The following is a 22,423-nucleotide window of genomic DNA, read 5'->3' on the forward strand; positions in this document are numbered from 1 at the left end:
TGATTGCATTGCTGTACTTATTTTATGAGGAGTAAATAATAAATAACCACAACGCTTGTGTTTGGAACACACTGTTGTTTGCTGTTAAACAATTTAACCTTGACTTTGTCCAGGAGTGGGCCCCGGTTGCTGCAAATCCTATATCTCTTTTGACAACCCAGCCGTTGCCAGACCTGCAGTAACAGAACTGGCTCGCCATCTCTGTAACTTGAGTTCTTTTACATGGTTTAGCAACATCAGGGCTCTTAACAGCTGTGTGCCAGGTAGAAATCCAACTGATTAAGCCCTTTCCCAGGTGGCGCTGTGGGTTAAACCACAGTGTCTAGGGCTTGCTGATCAGAAGGTCGGCGGTTCACATCCCTGCAATGGGGTGAACTCCTGTTGCTCGGTCCCAGCTCCTGCCCACATAGCAGTTCGAAAGCACATCAAAGTGCAAGTAGATAAATAGGTACCGCTCCGACGGGAAGGTAAATGGTGTTTCCATGCGCTGCTCTGGTTTCGCCAGAAGCGGCTTAGTCATGCTGGCCACATGACCCGGAAGCTGTCTGTGGACAAACGCCGGCTCCCTCGGCCTATAGAGTGAGATGAGCGGTGCAACCCCAGAGTCGGACACGACTGGACCTGATGGTCAGGGGCCCCTTTACCTTTACCTTTAATATGGAAACAATGTTATGGGAGAAAGTTCTACTGACATTTTTTACTTGTGCTCGGCCCTTGACCTTTTTTCCTTTTTTTGAGAGGAGGGAACCTACCATCCCACTTGCAAAAGAGAACGCAAATTTGCACGTGACACAACTCTTTTCTTTTTGAGTGTGTGTGCAATTGCGGCGGAGGTGCCCAATCTACATACAGTACATTGCTCTGGGGCCAGAAACGATCTGGCTTGCACCCCTAGCCAGCCTGGAAATTGATGCGCAAAGATCCTACTTTAGATCTGAAACCGTTTCCTTTGTTAGCCTCCTGACCCCTTTTCAGCTCTTGTTGCAAACAGACAGTTTGGCGCAGCTCCGATCCTGCGCTCCCCCTTTCCTTCCCCCTCCCACCCGTTTCATGCGCTCCAACCGTTGTCCCTCTTGCCTCCCCCTTGCGGGGCCCTTCCCCTTTTCACTGTAGTAATAGTGACATTTGCTGGGAAAGGCTGGAAGCAAGCATCGCAGAGCCCCGGTCCCCTCTTTTGCTGCGGATCTGTCCAATTCCTGCCTTACCTCTCACAAATTAAGGCCTCTTCAGACCTGGGCAAGTCAGGAGGGGATCCTCCGCACCGTAGCACCATCTCCTTGGCACAATGGTGGGGCAGAAAGAGCTTGGATAAACAAGACTCTCTCCTGGAAGGAATGGCCAGGGCTTGGCTCTAAGGAAGCACCTCTCTTTCTCTGCCGCCGCCGCTGCTGCTGCTACGCCTTCAAAGGATATTCTACCTGGCACAGTGTCAACAAGATCTCTGGGCGAAAACCCTTCCTCTCTGCTTGTATATGGCAAAGTTTCTCGCGGTGCTTCTGGGCTGCACATTGCCAGGCAAGGGACACTCCCCCATGTTCGAGGTAAGTGCCAGAAGGTTTTGCAGGGTGCAGGTGTGCAAGCTAAGGGGATAAAAAAACCTGATGATATCCTTGTTGCGTTTGTGCTTGCTATAGCTTGCTTCTTTAAAATGCCTCAGTGGTCCTTTGGCCTGAGCTGGGCTCCTCGGTCATCAAAGCCACCCCCACCCCTCCAAGTGCTAGCCAGCCTGCCTTCTGGGTGGGGTAAAAAGAAGGGTGGTGGTGGAGGAGGAGATGGACCCACCTGTGGTTCTCCAGCACAAGAGCCGAACTGACTTCCACTTGACACACCAGTGCGTTACCTGTCAGTTGACGGGCGTTTAATTGCACCCTCTTGACATCCGCAGCACATGCTGGGCAATCTGTAGCTTTTCCCCAAGCAGGGATATTTCCTGCCTGCTTCTCTGGAGGGTTGAAATCATCCTGCTGTGGTGGAGGAGGTGGTGGTGGTGGTGGGGATGGGTGGGCGGAGAGAGGAGCCAGGGCACTTGTTAGTCTGGGAACAGGTTCTCAGTGTAAAGTCTGTATCCCCTGATGATTCCCCAAAGGAAATTGCGCTTGAACTAGAAAGTGACTTCCAGTAAACTGTCAAATGTGTGTATATGTGTGTGTGTGTGTGGAGGGGAACACAAGGTCCAGAATGTGAATGAAGAAGGTGTATTTTAACTGTGGCAGAGCTGGAAAATGACAGAGGGAAAAAAAGGTTGCAGACTTGTGTGTGCTTTCTAAGTATCAGCAATGCAAGACGATTCTCGCAAATAATAACTTTGGCTCAGCTCCTGGGCATTGTATTTAGGAGTTTTAAAAGCTGGTTTTGCATCTTTTGGGGAGGTTGCTTAGATGGCACGACTTCTAAAGTTGGAATGTGTAGATTTATATGCGTACACAGGAACACGGGAAGCTGTGTTGTCCTGAGTCAGACCACTGGTCTATCTTGCCTCGGTACTGCCTAAACTGACTGGCAGCGTCTCTCCGGGATTTGGGGCAAAACTCTCTCCAAGCCTTACCTGGAGATGCCAGGGAGATGCCAGGGCTGGTGTTCTGCCACTGAGTTACGGCCCTCCCTCCCAGTAATGTTGGATATGGGCAAGGAATCCCTGGGTTTTAAAGAATTGTAGAGCTAGAAGGGACCACAATGATCATCTAAGTCCAACCCCTGCAATGCAGGCATCTTTGGCCCAACGCCGGCCTCGAACCCGCGACCCTGAGATCAAGAGTCTCGTGTGCTACCAACTGAGCTATCCCTGTCTGTCACTGTCTCTCAGGCTAAGCTACCTCTCTGGATTGTGGTGAGGATCAAAAGAGGCCACTCCTACTTATATCTCCCCGAGGAAAGGAGCTACACAGATATCTAGTAAATCCACCCGGAGTTTTGGCCCCATGCTTGGGATCGTGCCACCTCCAGCCAGTCCAGCACAGGCAACTTGCAGCCAACAACGACAGGAAGGCAGCGAGCAATAAGCACGATTTATGGCAAAAGTAAAGATTAAGCCCAGTGTCTTTTCTGCTGTCCTCAGCTCTTTGTCAGCAGAAATTTGAATACAAAGTGGAGGCAGGGAGGAATATTATAGCAGCCCAGTCCTAAGGACGTTTTCTTGGAAGACACACTGGGCTGAGTTCCTGGGACAGAAGCGTTAAGCCACTGATTTTCTAGCTCTCTGCACCAGGGAACCTGGGGGTCCACTGCAAGGGATTCTGTGTTGAATTTTTAGGGCGTGCTCTCAGTTCATGCAGGCTTCACTGATGGCTCACCTGCGCTGCTCTAAAACACACCTGTGGTGCAGTTAGGCCTTGGTAGGCTTTACAGGAAGCACCCCTCTTTTGTTGGCCCTTTGTTTTCTTCCATACTGCTCCCCGGAACCCAAAATATAAGCCCAGCATGGACCTAATTAACATGTTTATTTTCCTTTTGGAGGAAGGGGTTCTGAAGAGTTGTGTGGCCTTTGTAATATTTGCTATTGGACAAATACGCATAAGAAGAAGCAAATTTACTCTTCTCAGCAGACAGCACAGAGCATGCATCAAATGGTCAGATGGCAACTTGTACAGTCCCTCTAAGACTCCACCTATTTAGCCCCCCCCCACTTTCTACCATGGAGGAAGCAACTTGTACTTTAAAAGAGAGAAAGAAAAATATACTTCTAGACTTCAGACTCTGATGGGATGGGAGAAATCTACTTGGGGGACTAGTTTAAAAAACCCAATAAAAACTTAAAAAAAATTGCAACAGGTGAAGGTTGTTTTTTTTTTTGCAGCTGACAAGGATATAATTGCCTCCCTTGCAAATCACTTTTATGGCTCAGCTGTGGGAGATAGCTGCAAGGGAGGTGATGGGAGCATGAAGCAGCTGTGGTGAATGAATTATACTAGCTCCCAATTAGTTTCTGAGCACAATTCAAAGCGATGGGCTTAGCTTATAAAGCCCCTTTGGTTCAGAAGACCTTTGGGAATGACTTCTCCCATCAGAACCCTCCTCTCCCCCACCACAATGTGATCATCAAATGACGCGCTGCTTTGAACTCAATAGTCTGCCATGGTCAGATCAATGTCTGCAAGGAGCAGGGCCTTATCTGTGATGGCCTCGCAAGCCATGGCAGGAGCTACTGAAGAACAGGACTTCAAGCACTGCAAGCTTTTGCTTCTTCATTAGACACATGTGTAGGAGGACATTTTAAAATTATTGTTGTTATTTCACTTCAAGATATATTCCGTGCAACATTTTGGCATCCTGTGCCATGCGCACTTCAGACCCATGAGAGCAATTTGCTTCTCCCGAAAAGTCCCATCAAAAGACACAGGCACAGCCAACCGGCTCTTGGGGTCGTCTAAAATTAGCTGGCTCCTCTGGCAGCGCCTACATCTGACAGCACAAAAGGCTTCAGCATCATCAAGTTGAGTGTCGGGAAGCATTTGGTACTCAGGGAAGAACAGAGGGTGAATTAGCAAGCGCTTCTAATTCCATTTGATACTTTCTTCGTCTGGAATTGCTTTTGTGTGTTGGATGAAAGAGGCCTTTAGTTTCTCTCCGTGCGTGTTTGATGTTTCAAATGTATCTTTGGATTCACCAGACCATGTAGCGTCTCCCCGCCCAGTGCTGCAAATTTTGAGATATGTACAGCCTTGTGACTCTGACATCAGAGAGGAAGACTGAGCTGGGGTGTGTGTGTGTGTGTGTGTGTGTGTGTGTGTGTGTTCATTTTCAAGCACAATGCAAAGTGCTGGCTTTAAAAGCTTAGGACCCAGGAATCCTGACAGTGCCGCCTCTGATACCTCACTTCACCCAACATGTAAAAAGTAAAGTGGGTGGTAGAAATTCAAGGCGCATTTCACCTCCCAAGAAATCTTGAGAGCTGTAGTTTGAGGGTGTTGGGAATTATAGCCCCGTGAAAAGTAAACTATAGCTCCCAGGATTTCAGGGGGTGGGTGGGATCACCTGTGCTTTAAATTTATGGTGTCTGCGTAGCCATCGTGAATTGAGATGGGGCATTTTCAGCCGTAGCACCCTTTCAGGGAAGTCTGTCCCCAGAAAAGTTTGCCTGACATCATCTGTTTTCACTTTGAAGAGAGAGAAAAGACGGTGGTTTTATTTTCATTTGCCTACCAGTGATGGCCAGACTTGTCCCTCCAGCTGTTTTGGGACTACAGCTCCCATCATCCCTAGCTAACAGGACCCAGTGGTCAGGGATGATGGGAATTGTAGTCCCCAAACAGCTGGAGGGCCAAGTTTGGCCATCACTGCCCTAGGCCATTTGATTTGTGTTCATTTATGCAGGACTTGTTAAGCGTCTGCCAAATTTGCCTGTTACGTCTTATTGTGTTTTTATCTTTCCCCCCCTTTTGAAGATGCTCTCCGAGTGGTGGCTGAAGAGCTGCCAATGCATATTTTAAATATATGCAAACAAACAAACAAACAAACAAGGGATGATGCCTCCAGTTTTGGAGAAAGGGGAAACTTTTGGCATGATGTCGCCTAGGAACTCAACCCGAAGCGTAACCCACCTAAAGCTTGAGTAACGGGTGTTTCATAGGATATTAGAATCATAGGATTGTAGATGGAGTCAGAGGTCGATTTAGGGCAGTGTGACCAGTTCTGCCGCACCACAGGACTATGCAACATAGTAAATTGAGCAGAATGGAAGGTGAGAGCCAGGGCGGTGTGCTGAATTTTGGCCTCGCACAGGGTGTTGCTGAAATTTGAAAGATCAAAGACAGCCCTGTTGGAGTCCAACAACCCCTGGAGAGTCATGGGGTTCCCCATGGCTGCTGTAGATGGAGAAAGTCTTTCAAGGGTCACCAGTATACTGGCAGATTCCCCTAATCTCCCATTGGGAAACCCAATAGGCACACAGAGGGGCTTATGGGAGCTTGGGAATGGGAGATATATTCTGTTTTTCAGGGGCCTGGAACCCCATCTTCATCTGTTGAATTTATGCCTTGAACGCAGCCCTCAAAGAAACAGGAATCCCACTGGGAAGCAGAAAAGCCTAAGATGCTGCAGAATAATGGACTCTTTGATGAATCACTTTGGGTTTCTAGGTGTCCTAAATATAGAGCTTTCAGCAGTGAATAAAGAGAAGGGACTATGCTGCGTTCATGTAATGGTTTAATTTATTGACAGCCACTCAGATTCTTTCCCCGAACCTCAAGCCGAAGGCCTCTGAGGGAAATGGACTAATTAAAACTATGCATAGCTTTACACGCCGCCCAGTTTGCCGTGAATAAAGTTCAATCTCAATAGCAGGGGCTTTAATGATGAAGGATTCATTAATCTTACTGTAAATATAGCCAGCCACTGGAAATAGCTGAACAGCAATAATCCCACTTGCAGGGAAATCCATTGCAAAACTATCGTGGATTTTCAGGAGGGAGAAGAAGGGCTGGGGAAACTCTTCATGGCATACAAAATAGTCCCTTGGATTGGGTGTAGGGGGAGGGGTTGTAGCTCAGCCGCAGAGGACATGCTCTGAGTGTAGAAGGGGCTAGCAAGAAGTTGCTACAGGAGAGCCTGACTTGGATACAACTGCGAGTGTGTGTCTGTGTGCTGCTGGTATAAATGGGGGAGCAGCATAAGGGTTGGGGGGCATTTAACTATTTGCCTCCCTGCTGCTTTCCCCAATCTAAATTGCCCCACTCAAGCTGCTACTTTGGTCCGCAGGGGAGAAAATATAGGTCCCCGTGTATCACACCTGTATTTTCCCACCACAGAGCAAAAAAGCCGGGATGTGGTGTGAATTTATATTGGGAAAGTAGAAACAGAGGAAGCAGGTTTATATATCCCTAGTCCACATCCACACTACTTGGAGGATCAAACTTGCAACAACCTCACCTCCACATTTAGGGAAATAAAAATGGGGAATTAAACACAGTTCTCTTGGTGTAAGTTGTAGTTTGGCCCGAACGCCCCAGGTCCGGTTCCTGGCACCTCCAATAAATAAGGCCATGTACATACTGGACATTTAAAACACATGGCTTCTCCCAAATAATTCTGGGAGCTGTCACTTACCCTGCACAGTGCTATTAATTCCCAGCACTCGTTGCAAACCACAGCTCCAAGGGTCATTTAGTGGTGGGAAGGTGCCTTAAAGGTACATGCCACACCTAGGATCTCAAGCAGGTCCCCATTCCTGAGCCTCACATCTTTTGCATCACACCCCAGTTCTCCTGCCCCTTCTCCACTTTTTATTTTAAAGAAATGCTTTGCTTAAGGCAAATCATCTAAGTTTTCTTTGAGCCAATAGCTCAAAGATCTGGATATCATCACATCTAGCTTGATACTGGGTGACCTTGGCAATAGTAGGTTTGCAGTGAAAGAGTGGTTCAAAATGCCCTGCAAAAGCCCCCGACCAATTTCTCATTTGGCAGAGGCTTTTGGGTTGAAATCCTGCGCCTTTTTATTCCAACTCACTCCTGAGCAAGCCTCCCTCGTTTAACGTTGCCTTTGAAAGAAGGCTTGGTGGGGAGGGGTGGGGAGAGAGAAAAAAGAGTGAAATGATCGTTGTTTGCTGGTGTTCTTAAGATGAAGCATTGCACTGTGAAACCCTTGCGGAGACGAAATACTTCTTTCCTCGGGGGGGGGGGGGATTAGATGACAATATTAATAACAAGCCCTGAGGCTAGATAGATCAGCCTCGAAATATCCCTGAAGTGACAGGCAGGAACAGAGACGGCATGCATCTATAGCAGAGCATATGGCTTGCATGTCAAAGTGCAAGTTCAGTCTTTTGCATCCTGCTTCAATAAATCCCAGGTCCCAAGGCAGGGGAGTGGGGATTCCCATGGTGCTATAGCTTCTATTGACTCCAATGTCATATTTACCTTGTGAAGTCCACACGTTGCTATTTGAGAGAGAAAGGTGATGTTTCTTTCCTCATTATACTTCTACCCCCCCTTGTTCTCCAAGGGGCTTGGAGCAGATTGCATACTTCTCCAAACTAGCAGACTTCTCAGAGTCATCTTTGCTTAGCGTCAGTGGTACCTTGGTTCTCAAATGCCTTGGTACTCAAACAACTTGGAACCCAAACACTGCAAACCCGGAAGTAAGTGTTCCGGTTTGCGAATGTTTTTCAGAAGCCTAATGTGCTCCATTTTGAGTGTTATGCTGAGGTTTGTCTGTTTTTGCTATTTATTTTGCATTCTTGTGGCTCTTTTGGGTGTGTGTGTGACTGTGTGCAACCCAGTTCAGCTATTGATTGATTGATTCATTGTCTGACTGCAAGACATTGTTTATTGCTTTCATTTTATGGATCAATGGCCTCGTTAGATAGTAAAATTCATGTTCAATTGTTTTTTTAAAAAGTCTGGAATGGATTAATCCATTCTGCATTACTTTCTATGGGAAAAAGTGCCTTGGTTTTGGAACGCTTTGGTTTTGGTACGGACTGTGTCCAGTTCTGGGCACGACATTTCAAGAAGGATATTGACAAGCTGGAACGTGTCCAGAGGAGGGCAACCAAAATGGTTAAAGGCTTGGAAACAATGCCTTATGAGGAACGGCTTAGGGAGCTGGGTATGTTTAGCCTGGAGAAGTGAAGGTTAAGGGGTGATATGATAGCCATGTTCAAATATATGAAAGGATGTCATATGGAGGAGGGAGAAAGATTGTTTTCTGCTGCTCCAGAGAAGTGGACACGGAGCAATGGATTCAAGTTACAAGAAAGAAGATTCCACCTAAACATTAGGAAGAACTTCCTGACAGTAAGAGCTGTTCGGCAGTGGAATTTGCTGCCAAGGAGTGTGGTGGAGTCTCCTTCTTTGGAGGTCTTTAAGCGGAGGCTTGACAGCCATCTGTCAGGAATGCTTTGATGGTGTTTCCTGCTTGGCAGGGGGTTGGGCTGGATGGCCCTGGTGGTCTCTTCCAACTCTATGATTCTATGACTTCTGGAATGGATTAAGTTTGAGAACCAATGTGCACTGTATTCCTTTAGTACAGGGGTGGGGGATTTTGTTGGATTACAATTCCCAACAGCCTTGGCCATTGGCCATGATGGCTGGGGCTGGTGGGAGAGTCCAGCAACACTGGGAGGGCCAAAGTTCCCCAGCCCCACTCTAGTATCATTAATAAGTGGGATCTGCAACAGAACCTCACCGCTGGAAGTGCTTGTGTGCAGGGGGTCAGTCATCCACCCATAACGTCTTCCAGGTCCTGCTCTGAGTTTGCATCCAGCCATGGGATGGGGAATGCATGGCCCTCGACAAGCTGTTGAACGTCAACTCTCATCAGCCTCGTCCAGCATGGCCTTCATAGGATCCAACTCCTAGGGGCCAAGGTCTCTTTGCCCCCTCCCCAATAAAATATTTGAGTTGCCATTCAAATGGCATGCATGTACCATGTTTCCTGCCCTACTCCCATATTTTGTTCGAGTTTTCACCCGTTGGTCTCTGTAGTCCAGCAACAGGCTCCTCATCCCTGATCTAGGCTTTCCTGCTTGGAGAAGGTGTCTCTCCCACATTTGAAAACTGCAGAAGCAGTACAGAGATGAGGATGGAACCATTAAACAGTGGGACATCACAAAGATGCAAAAGCTCAGTTTAAGGCTCTGGTTCGATGTACACTTTCCAGAGAGTAAGCTGGGACTTACTTCTGAGTAAAGATGCATATGCTGCTAGTCCCTCTCTCACATTTTGACTGGAGGCAAGTCTCTAATGCAGGCATCCCCAACCTTCGGCCCTCCAGATGTTTTGGACTACAATTCCCATCCTCCCTGACCACTGGTCCTGTTAGCTAGGGATCATGGGAGTTGTAGGCCAAAACATCTGGAGGGCTGCAGGTTGGAGATGCCTGCTCTAATGTGCATGCATACTCAAACCCACATTCACTCCACCCCTTGAAAGCTGAAGAAAATTTCTATTTGGGGTTTGTTGTTTCTGCATCTTAGCATGTGTGCATTCCGCTCCTTGAAAAGGAGAGGGGAAGTATGGTTCAGGCCCATTTCTGGGTTGCTGGAGAATTCTCTATCTTCATTAACATCCTCTTCTTGACATTTGTGCTGAGCCAGCTTTCAACATCCAGGAGAAAACAAACAAACAAACTACAAGCCCACCACTCACCAATTCACTCTGCCCCTCTGCCCGTTAGATTTTTTATGATGTCAATTTTTCACTTGAATCAGCTGTAAGGGCCTTGCAGAACATAATCTCTTAATCTGAATTGTTTAATCATTTATAGGTTACTTTTTCGAATAACTGTTTTTTGTTGGGTTTTTTTTAAATGACTTACAGCAAGCACAAACAGCCCTACTAGAATATCGGTAGCAGTCCCCCCCCACCCCGGCTCCCCTCTTCAGACTATTTTCTTTCATAGGGGTGCCCCAGAGGAAGAATAGATTTGCCTTTTCTTAGGATATGACATTCAACAGGAAGCAATGGACACATGAACCGGAAAATGAAAAATCTCATTTATCTTGCCATCTATCTTATCTCCTTGTATTTACTGTAGCACAAGTTGCTGTCCATGGTACTGCAATTGTTTGATTTGGGATCAGTATTCAGTCTGGTGATACAGTACCTGTATTTGTAAGTTTCAGGGCAGGCAGAGTGAAAATGACTGCTGATGTTTGGTTTAATCTTCAGAGGGTGGGTGAGTTTGAGCTGTTACCCATTAGGACAAAATCAGCTATACCTCCGCTGCGCTATTTCCTTAACCAAGACAGTACTTATCAATATACATCCCTTAGTTCAGTTTCTTGGTCTCTTCCTTGCCCTTTCCTGGTTACTTCCTGTGCACTCTAGCACTTTCCAGTGTTTTGGATCTCTTAAAGTGCCCCATCTCTTTTTATTTCTTGCAATTATTCACCTCCAACTTTTCAAGCTTCTGACCCCACAACCTTTTGGCTTACCCAGTTTTCTATATTGACGTATGTACAATATTTTGACTTCTCCGCTTTCAGTGAATCAGGAGGAGAGGAGAGTCTTTGATAAATTTCTATTTCCCCTTAATTGCAAAAAACCCCCACCCAACAACAACTATGAAAAAAATTCTGAGCAAAACCTCTGTGCCTAAACTTTTGACCCTCCTGTGACCATCATCCTGAACAAAACTTCCCCATGTACTTTTAATCTTACTGTGAATTTTTGGCTCTCCTGTGCACAACAGCCTTAAAACCAAACCCATGAATTCTGTTCCTTTGCAACATGAAATTTGACAAATTGTTTGTTTGTGTGTGTGTGCAGGGGGACACAGCAAAGATGTATAAAATTACAAATAAGGTGGGGGAAAAAGTGAATGAGTTCATCCAGTTAAATCCAATGGCAGTAGATTCAGGAGAAAGAAATGGAAGTATTTTCCCTCTAATACAGATGTAACATAAGGAGTTCATGGCCACAAAATCTGATACTGGCCACTTGGTTAGATGGCTTTATCTTTAAAAGTAGCAAATGATCTGTCACAGGCTATTGACCATAATAGTGCAAAATGGAAACTCTGCAGTCAAAGATAGTTTATCTCTGAATATCCAATGCTGGGGAAGTGCTGGCTATCTACACCAGGCACCCCCAAACTGCGGCCCTCCAGATGTTTTGGCCTACAACTCCCATGATCCCTAGCTAACAAGACCAGTGGTCAGGGATGATGGGAATTATAGTCCAAAACATCTGGAGGGCCGAAGTTTGGGGATGACTGATCTACACTGTGGCATTTCTGGGACATTCAGGCTGTATATACACCATACACTTAAATAGCACCCTCTCAAATTCCGGGAACTGTAGTTTACCCCTCTCAGAGCTACAGTTCCCAGAATGCTTGATAAATTGCCATTCCCTGGGTTCTTTGGGTGAAGGAAGAGGAAAGTGTTTTAAATTTCCCCACAGACCACTTGAAAACTGCCGAAGGTGGACCACTTAATATCTTTTCAGCCTATTGTAGCAATTGTAGTTTGCACTGCTAGATGCTGCATGGTTTTCAATTGTATTTTTATTGCTTCTTTTATTTCTTATATACTGTATTTCATTGTATCGTGGTATGAATTCCATGGAGCTCAAATTTGCAACACAATAAAACACAGTACATAGGAAATGAAAGAAGCCATAAAAATACAATTAATAATCAATATCAATATTTGATGCAATGGATGTGTTGTCTCCCATCTTCAGCAGCAAATTCGCAGGACACCTGATTGAATCTTGCAGACCAATTGTGGTCCATGGACCACAGCTTGGGAACCCCTGCATTAAATGTTTGTGGTGTATGCAGCCTTGGTTGGACGTAGAGGGAAGTAATTTTCATGTCCTTAAATCAGGCATCCCCAAACTTGGCCCTCCAGATGTTTTGGACTACAATTCCCATCTTCCCCGACTACTGGTCCTGCTAGCTAGGGATCATGGGAGTTGTAGGCCAAAACATCTGGAGGGCCGCAGTTTGGGGATGCCTGCCTTAAATGGTGAAGTGGGACTTGTAGATTTTGCCCATGGTCATACTTACAGAGCCACTCATGTATCTTTCTCCCAATTGCCCCCCTTCTGGGCCATCTAGAGGGGCTGGGAGCTGGGGGCACTGTTATACAGTGGTTCCGCTCCTTCCTCCTGGGCCGTGTTCAGAAAGTGGTGGTGGGGGATGAGTGTTCAGACCCCTGGGCTCTCACTTGTGGGGTGCCTCAGGGTTCTGTCCTCTTCCCCATGCTTTTTAACATCTACATGCAGCCGCTGGGAGAGATCATCAGGGGGTTTGAGCCATAGCTGCCAAGTCTTCCGCTGAAAAATGTGGGATCTGCAGCGGCGCGGCACCGGAATTCGCTTCTATGCATGTCTGGACATGTGTAGAAGCAACTTCCGGTGCTGGCGCTGCCGGATTTCCGGTGCCCAGACATGAGCATAGCGGCACCGGAAGTCGCTTCTACACATGTCCATGCGTAGAAGTGACTTCCGGTGCCACTCTGCCCGATTTCCGGTGCCCAGATATGGGTAGAGCGGCACCCGAAATGGAGCCTCCCTGGCAGGTAGGAAATCCAGGGGATTTCCGGGATTTTTTTCTATTCGGGATAACAGCGGGAAACGGATTAAAATCCGGGGGTTTCCCACGAAAAACGGGAGACTTGGCAGCTATGGTTTGGGCTGGGTGTTCATCAGTATGCAGATGATACCCAGCTCTACCTCTCTTTCAAATCAGAACCAGTGAAAGTGGTGAAGGTCCTGTGTGAGTGTCTGGGGGTGGTTGGAGGATGGATGGCGGCTAACAGATTGAGGTTGAATCCTGACAAGACAGAAGTACTGTTTGTGGGGGACAGGAGGCGGGCAGGTGTGGAGGACCCCCTGGTCCTGAATGGGGTAACTGTGCCACCGAAGGACCAGGTGCACAGCCTGGGAGTCATTTTGGACTCCCAGCTGTCCATGGAGGTGCAGGTTAATTCTGTGTCCAGGGCAGCTGTTTACCAGCTCCATCTGTTATGCAGGCTGAGACCCTACCTGCCCGCGGACTGTCTCGCCAGAGTGGTGCATGCTCTAGTTATCTCTCGCTTGGACTACTGCAATGCGCTCTATGTGGAGCCCCACCTTTGAAGGTGAACCGGAAACTACAACAAATCCAGAATGCGGCAGCTAGACTGGTGACTGGGAGCGGCCGCCGAGACCACATAACACCGGTCCTGAAAGACCTACATTGGCTCCCAGTACGTTTCCGAGCACAATTCAAAGTGTTGGTGCTGACCTTTAAAGCCCTAAATGGCCTCGGTCCAGTATACATGAAGGAGCTTCTCCACCTCCATTGTTCTGCCCGGACACTGAGGTCCAGCGCCGAGGGCCTTCTGGTGGTTCCCTCACTCCAAGAAGCCAAGTTACAGGGAACCAGGCAGAGGGCCTTCTTGGTAGTGGCACCTGCCCTGTGGAACACCCTCCCACCAAATGTCAAAGAGAACAACAACTACCAGACTTTTAGAAGACACCTGTTTAGGGAAGCTTTTAATGTTTGATGGACTACTGTATTTTAATATTTTGTTGGAAGCTGTGCAGAGTGGCAGGAGAAACCCAGCCAGATGGGCAGGGTACTATATTATTATTATTATTATTATTATTATTATTATTATTATTATTATCCTGTTCTCAGTATGACACAACTGAGCAGTTGCAGCAAGTTCTTAGCCTTGAGACCTACATGTTTATTTGTGTAGGAATTTGTTTGAGGGTGGAGTTCCTTTAGGGGCTGGAATTTTTTTAATGAGCTCTCTAATTAGACTTTTGATGGAATCCCTTAATTGATGTTTGCTCACTTTGTGAGCTCTTTGGCTATTTAATTAATGCCTGTTTATTCCAGCAACGTTTGATAAGTACAGACACACAAATGTTATGAATAAAACACGGAGTCTCATGAGCTCCGGGCTTCCTAATTTTGCCAAACCCCTCCCCTTGAAATGAAATCTGATGGAAGCAACAGAGCTCAGACAGTGTGAGTGGTGAGCTGGGAAGTCATGATCTTGAATGACGGGCTTAGCAAGTGACTACCCCTCAGCCTCCGATCCTCAAAAGGGGGACAACACTGGCCTTCTTTAGACATTGCTTTTGTGAGAATACTTTGGTAATGCCTGTGAAGAAAGCTCAGGCATGTTTTCTGTATAAATGCTACCACTGCTCTTAAATTTAAGGAGCAGAATGAAGCCAGGCAGGTCATAAGCAGAGAGCAGGGACGTTGTAGGGAGATTCTTAAGATTTCATAGAATCATAGAATCATAGAGTTGGAAGAGACCACAAGGGCCATCCAGTCCATCCCCCTGCCAAGCAGGAAACACCACCAAAGCATTCCTGAAAGATGGCTGTCAAGCCTCCACTTAAAGACCTCCAAAGAAGGAGACTCCACCACACTCCTTGGCAGCAAATTCCATGTTGAACAACTCTTACTGTCAGGAAGTTCTTCCTAATGTATAGGTGGAATCTTCTTTCTTGTAGCTTGAATCCATTGCTCCGTGTCCGCTTCTCTGGAGCAGCAGAAAACAACCTTTCACCCTCCTCTATATGACATCCTTTTATATATTTGAACATGGCTATCATATCACCCCTTAATCTTCTCTTCTCCAGGTTAAACATACCCAGCTCTCTAAGCCGTTCCTCATAAGGCATCGTTTCCAGGCCTTTGACCATTTTGGTTGCCCTCCTCTGGACACGTTCCAGCTTGTCAGTATCCTTCTTGAACTGTGGTGCCCAGAACTGGACACAGTACTCCAGGTGAGGTCTGACCAGAGCGGAATACAGTGGTACTATTACTTCCCTTGATCTAGATGCTATACTCCTATTGATGCAGCTCAGAATTGCACTGGCTTTTTTAGCTGCTGCATCACACTGTTGACTCATGTCAAGTTTGTGGCCTACCAAGACTCCTAGATCCTTTTCACATGTACTGCTCTCAAGCCAGGTGTCACCTATCCTGTATTTGTGCCTTTCATTTTTTTTGCTCAAGTGTAGTACTTTACATTTCTCCCTGTTAAAATTCATCTTGTTTGCTTTGGCCCAGTTGTCTAATCTGTTAAGGTCATTTTGAAGTGTGATCCTGTCCTCTGAGGTATTAGCCACCCCTCCCAATTCGGTGTCATCTGCAAACTTGCTCAGGATGCCCTCAAGCCCATCATCCAAGTCATTGATAAAGATGTTGGATAAGACTGGGCCCAAGACAGAACCCTGTCTTATGCAAGCCAGCAGAAGATCATGCTGAAAGGGGTTAAAGCCCTTAATGCAGGGCTGAGTAGCATCTGTTCCAGTCTAGAAGTTGTGAACAACTTTCCAAGATCCACATGCCAGTTGTGGCTGTGTACAGAGGCAAGAGGGGTGGAAAGGTGTGACTCCTACCTCTGTACAGCAGGCTACGTTCCAGGGCATATGAAGTCAGGAATTTCTATAAACATACCCCACAAAACACGCCTCTTCTTCCATCCATCCCAGCTAAGCAATATCATTAAAGGGTGCAGTGCTCAGCAACGTGTTTAGTTCAGGCACGTCCAGCCATTGCAGATGGACAAGCTTTTGGGTGTCTCTCGGTGTACTGAGATGTTCTACATGGTGTTTGCAAGTTCTTCAGCTCACTGTCCCCCCCCTCACCTTTGTGCTAACAGCATGCCAGACTCTGAGACAAGACTGGATGTCAAGTTGATTCAGTGACAGCAGGGGGGGGGGGAGTGAGGGAAAGAAAATATCTCCTATAAATCTGCTCCTGATAAATTTTGATAACATAACCTGGAGGTTCTTGGAAAGGAGATAGAGACATAATTGGCGCAACGTCGGCTGGCAGACTTTTCTTTTTCTTTTTGCTTTTCACCCATGGTTGGAAATGAAATACTGTCACAATCTTGGATAAATGAGATGGGAGGGAAGCACATTGCAGGTCAAGGGAAAAGGGCAGGAGGAATTGGTCGGGACATCCGTGCAGGAAATAAATTGCACCCAGTCTTTGAAATGCTGCCCGTTATTGAACCTGAATTGTTTTTTAAGTCTCTCTTTCCTATCTGACTGGACAAGTTGATAGCTCGGTATATTAAAGGACAAGACCTGACAAAGGACTGAAATGTTAATAAACGGCTCCGCAATCAGCACTAGAAGAGAAATCTTGATAGAATTCAGAAGTTGGCTGCGTTTTGATGGCTCAGTGCAAGGCTGCCATGTATTATTTAAAAATGGAATCATAGTTGACCAAAACAAAGAAGATTCTCTCTGCCAGTTTTAATAAGAGCAACTGCCTTTCAGGCTGCTTTTTACTCTTATACTCTTTTCAAAGTTAGCATCATTAGATAGGTTTCTTTTTATAAAAAATAAATGCTTCTCTAAAGTTTTTAAGGGCTCATCCACATGTCCGCTTGCCTTGCTGCTCCCCCCCCGAAAAACCCCCCTCTATGCTGCTGGATTGCTCTGATTCATTGGTGAAGAGCAGTTTTTCCTGGGAAAAATGGTGGTGCAAAGGCAAAACCACTTGGATCCATGCCTGGAAAGCACGGGACAAATGCAAAACCTCTTGGGCCATTGCTTTCCAGGTGTTGTTAAGTATAATTGGTTTAATTCATACTGAAAATGGGAATGCCTGTGTAGTGTATACCCTCCAACATTCTCCGATGAAAATAGGTACATCCCATTAAACAACAACAAAAGTAATAATTTTACTGTATATGTTGTTGTTGTTGTTTAGTCGTTTAGTCGTGTCCGACTCTTCGTGACCCCATGGACCATAGCACGCCAGGCACTCCTGTCTTCCACTGCCTCCCGCAGTTTGGTCAAACTCATGTTGGTAGCTTCGAGAACACTGTCCAACCATCTTGTCCTCTGACGTCCCCTTCTCCTAGTGCCCTCAATCTTTCCCAACATCAGGGTCTTTTCCAAGGATTCTTCTCTTCTCATGAGGTGGCCAAAGTATTGGAGCCTCAGCTTCACGATCTGTCCTTCCAGGGAGCACTCAGGGCTGATTTCCCTAAGAATGGATAGGTTTGATCTTCTTGCAGTCCATGGGACTCTCAAGAGTCTCCTCCAGCACCATAATTCAAAAGCATCAATTCTTCGGCGATCAGCCTTCTTTATGGTCCAGCTCTCACTTCCATACATCACTACTGGGAAAACCATAGCTTTAACTATACGGACCTTTGTCGGCAAGGTGATGTCTCTGCTTTTTAAGATGCTGTCTAGGTTTGTCATTGCTTTTCTCCCAAGAAGCAGGCGTCTTTTAATTTCGTGACTGCTGTCACCATCTGCAGTGATCAAGGAGCCCAAGAAGGTAAAATCTCTCACTGCCTCCATTTCTTCCCCTTCTATTTGCCAGGAGGTGATGGGACCAGTGGCCATGATCTTGGTTTTTTTGATGTTGAGCTTCAGACCATAATTTGCGCTCTCCTTTTTCACCCTCATTAAAAGGTTCTTTAATTCCTCCTCGCTTTCTGCCATCAAGGTTGTGTCATCTGCATATCTGAGGTTGTTGATATTTCTTCCGGCAATCTTAATTCCAGCTTGGGATTCATCTAGTCCAGCCTTTCGCATGATGAATTCTGCATATAAGTTAAATAAGCAGGGAGACAATATACAACCTTGTCGTACTCCTTTCCCAATTTTGAACCACTCAGTTGTTCCATATCCAGTTCTAACTGTAGCTTCTTGTCCCACATAGAGATTTCTCAGGAGACAGATGAGGTGATCAGGCACTCCCATTTCTTTAAGAACTTGCCATAGTTTGCTGTGGTCGACACAGTCAAAGGCTTTTGCATAGTCAATGAAGCAGAAGTAGACGTTTTTCTGGAACTCTCTAGCTTTCTCCATAATCCAGCGCATGTTTGCTATTTGGTCTCTGGTTCCTCTGCCCTTTCGAAATCCAGCTTGCACTTCTGGGAGTTCTCGGTCCACATACTGCCTAAGCCTGCCTTGTAGAATTTTAAGCATAACCTTGCTAGCGTGTGAAATGAGCGCAATTGTGCGGTAGTTGGAGCATTCTTTGGCACTGCCCTTCTTTGGAATTGGGATGTAGACTGATCTTCTCCAATCCTCTGGCCATTGCTGAGTTTTCCAAACTTGTTGGCATATTGGGTGTAGCACCTTAACGGCATCATCTTTTAAAATTTTAAATAGTTCAGCTGGAATATCATCACTTCCACTGGCCTTGTTATTAGCAGTGCTTTCTAAGGCCCATTTGACTTCACTCTCCAAGATGTCTGGCTCAAGGTCAGCAACCACACTACCTGGGGTGTACGAAACCTCCATGTCTTTCTGGTATAATTCCTCTGTGTATTCTTGCCACCTCTTCTTGATGTCTTCTGCTTCTGTTAGGTCCTTACCACTTTTGTCCTTGATTATGGTATATACCTTGCCCATTTACTGTATATACCTTGCCCATTTGACTGGCTTGCCCCAGCCACTCCGGGCAGCTTCCAACATATATAAAAATGGATAACTCAATACCTGGCGGCATTTCTCCAATGAAAATAGGGACATCCTAAGGAAAAGTGGGACTTGTCAGAGGATTATCCCATTTTAGCCTAACATTTGCACCCCATTGTGAGCAGCTTGGGTGAAGGGCATTGTGGGAAATGAAGGCATGCTTACAGGAGTCAAGCAAGGGCCTTTTAAAGGGTGATTTTATCTTGGTGTTTTGTAACCATAAATGATTCAGATGCATCAATCTGCCGGGCTTTTTCAAACACTAGAATTTGTGCGTCTGAAGGTTTTATTGAAATGAAGTGCTACACTGCTGGTGAAATAGATTTGGCTGCTCAAGCCATTGTGGCAGGTTGTGTGGTTTCCCCTCTAAGATGTGCTACGCAGATTCCTCTGCAATCTTCGCGGCAACTCTCCCTGGGCACCTGGCATTCAGAGCAAGATGTTTTATTAAAAAAGAGAGAGATGCTGAATTAATAAGCTTCTGGCCACAGGAAACCTGGAGTCAAACAATCCATTATTCCTGACTCCCCTTGGGAAGCTGGCAGCCTGATCTTAACTGTGGGCACAATTCCATCAAAGTTAAGCACTGTTAAACCTTATTTAGTTCAAGGCGAGGAACTGAAGAACTGTGCAACTATTCCATGAAATCAGTTGCCTTCAAAATGCTTCACTGTGCCCTATTTATTTTCCCCCCAGAACTGCCATTCAAGGCGTCCCCCCCCCAGCCAAAACTCACCCAAACTCAGTTCAGGTAGACACCATGGCAAGTGTAAGTGTGGATGTAAGTGTGGATAATCTCTCAGGCCAGTGGTCCATCTAGCTGAGAATTATTCTACACTGACTTATCTCCTGTATCATTCTCTACAGCCACGTCAGGTGCTGTAAATCATAGAATTGTAGAGTTGGAAGAGACCACAGGGGCCATCCAGTCCAACCCCCTGCCGAGCAGGAAACACCATCAAAGCATTCTTGACATATGCCTGTCAAGCCTCTGCTTAAAGACCTCCAAAGAAGGAGACTCCACCACACTCCTTGGTAGCAAATTCCACTGCCGAACAGCTCTTACTGTCAGGAAGTTCTTTCTAATGTTTAGGTGGAATCTTCTTTCTTGTAGATTGAATCCATTGCTCTGTGTCCGCTTCTCTGGAGCAGCAGAAAACAACCTTTCTCCCTCCTCTATATGACATCCTTTTATAGATTTGAACATGGCTATCATATCACCCCTTAACCTTCTCTTCTCTTCTCTTCTCTTCTCTTCTCTTCTCTTCTCTTCTCTTCATGAACGGTTTGACTTCACCCCTACTGTACTTTTCCATTGTCTCCAGAGACAGACAGGTGCCACCACCACCAAATATCCAAACTGGTTGCAAACAGGGCTCCCCCCCCCCGCCTGAACTCACTGGAGCTGAGTTCTGGCACCTCTCAGGTGTGTGCCATTGCCTTTCTAAGAGAACAAGGGAGATGTTCATGGTGAGTTTGGGCACCTCTTTTTCTAGAAAAGTAGCACCGACTGCAAGTGACTCTCCAGGATTATAGGCCAACTTGGAGAAGCCAGGGGGGTTTCTGCATGCAAAGCAGATGCTCTACCACTGAGCTATGGGCTTTCCTCCACTGCCATAAGGAAGCTGGGGCCGTTGTCCCTGCAAACATGCTTAGATTGCCTACCAAAGTAGGCTCCAGAACTCTCCTGTATGATACGATACAATAATCTTTATTGCCATTGTCCCATGCAGAAGAACGAAATTGAAAATCTACATCAAGCTTACAACAACCATCAGCCTACTATCCAAAAAAATACATATTGACTCACTACCCATCCCGTTTATACACAATTAACCCCCTAAAAACTCTAATACCCCTCCTGATTCCCTCCCTAAATTCTGATGCCCCAACGACTGAATACAGACCCTCCCTCACAGGCTTCCTTTCACTGCGTTCAAAACCGAGATCGCTCCTGGATAGAAGCTATTTCTCAGGCGGCTAGTCCTGGTCTTTATGACCCTACACCTCCTTCTAGAAGGCAGAAGCTGAAAGAGATCATTTCTGGGGTGCACACTATCCTGTACAATATCTGCAGCTTTCTTATAGCACCTGGAGGCATAGATTTGATCCAAAGTGGGAAGAGTGTGCCCAATTATCCTCTCCGCAGTCTTTACGACCCTGGACAGCGCTGTTCTTTCCCCAACCATGCAACTCCCCAACCACACACACAGACCATAGGTTAATACACTTTCTACAGTACAAGGTAGTACAGTACTGTACATTTTCTACACTTTCTGTAGACAAGGATGCCGGGAATTCTATCCTAAGGAGTGCAGATTCAGCAACTGGAATATCCAAGCATCCTCCTTTCTCTTCCCATCAAGTCAATTTGCCTCTTCTCTGTGGGGGCCGGCGATTTCTTCACAGCATCATCAACCTATCCCAGAGCTGTAGGTGCGACGTGCCAATTTTCCTTTTCTGGAAGGAATTATCTGACTTCTTCCCCTTCTGCCTGCCACCATCTGCACCGGTTCTCCCGCTCTGTTGCATGAACCTAAAAAACTTCATGGCTCTCTTGGCATCAAACCCTCTCTGCATATATTCGAGGCATTTCAATATTTTTGTTGCTGCTCCGTCTTGACAGCCTGTGTTATCCTGACCTTACAGTGAACTTCCCAGTAGCTCTAATCCTCTGCTTTGATTCTTAATGTTTAATACATTTTTAAAAACATGCACACACATTTAGCCTGCTTTATCCAGAAGGAGAGTGGAAGTCCCTGGCTTTTGATTTGTAATGTGCACTGAAGTGGCAGACAGAGCAATTTGGTTCCCTGCGGTGAGCTGGAGCAACGACCCAGATACTGTTCTTGGAGAGCTTGCTCTTCCTCAAATGTGAAGAGTTGAAGAAATACACCCAGCCCTCCTTTCTGCTCTCTTTTGGCAGCATCTTGTCATGGACTGGCTGGAGGCACCAGCTGGGGAACCCCAAAGGTAACCAAGGGAAGAAGGCTCAGAGGCAGGGGAATGGTGGTGGGATGAGATGAGTGATCAGAGGGAGAACAGGGAGCAGACTGGGAGGAGGAGGTATTGGAAGCTGAAGAGGAAACAGGGTTTAGTGAGCAGCAAGAGTATGTGGCAGAGAGCAGTCCAGAACCAGAACCAGAAGCGGATGCTGAAGAGGAGGGTAGACAAGAGCCAGAGATGAAACAGGTTGGTGAGGAAGCTAGGATGTCTCTTCCTCCTGCGACAGGCCGCTCCCCTCCCCTCTGGTCTCCCAGAACCCGAAGAGGTATGAAAAGAGTGGAGCAAAGGCAGGCAAGATTGCTTGCCTCAGATTGCTTGGGAAGGAACCCGGGGAGGAGGAGACTTAGAGGGCTGTGGGAAGGCAGAGACCTTCAGTCCTCACAACTGCCTCATTGGGGCAAGATCTACTGGGAAGAGTTGCTGTGCTCACAAGGCCTGGCCTCCTGAGCCATTTTGTTTTTTGAATAAATGGAGTCAGTGCTTTTTTTCCTTAAAAAATGTTTAGGGGTACTCTCATTTTGACTCAAGAAAACCACCTTTTTATAGTTCAAATCGGGAAA

General features: G+C 46.4%; 1 protein-coding gene across 1 annotated transcript in view; it reads left to right on the plus strand.

Annotated features, from left to right (window-relative positions):
• Nucleotides 1–1,109: 1,109 nt before the first annotated feature.
• RASGEF1B (RasGEF domain family member 1B) overlaps nt 1,110–22,423 on the plus strand; it is a 223,434-nt gene continuing 202,120 nt past the window's right edge. Inside the window, exon 1 of the mRNA XM_088660602.1 lies at nt 1,110–1,541. Within this exon, the coding sequence (XP_088516728.1) occupies nt 1,473–1,541 (69 nt within the window). The 5' untranslated portion in view covers nt 1,110–1,472. The remainder of the gene's footprint in view (nt 1,542–22,423) is intronic.

The sequence above is a fragment of the Zootoca vivipara genome, chromosome Z1 (assembly GCF_965207765.1).
Source record: "Zootoca vivipara chromosome Z1, rZooViv2.hap1.1, whole genome shotgun sequence".
NCBI classification, from domain to species: Eukaryota; Metazoa; Chordata; class Lepidosauria; order Squamata; family Lacertidae; genus Zootoca; species Zootoca vivipara.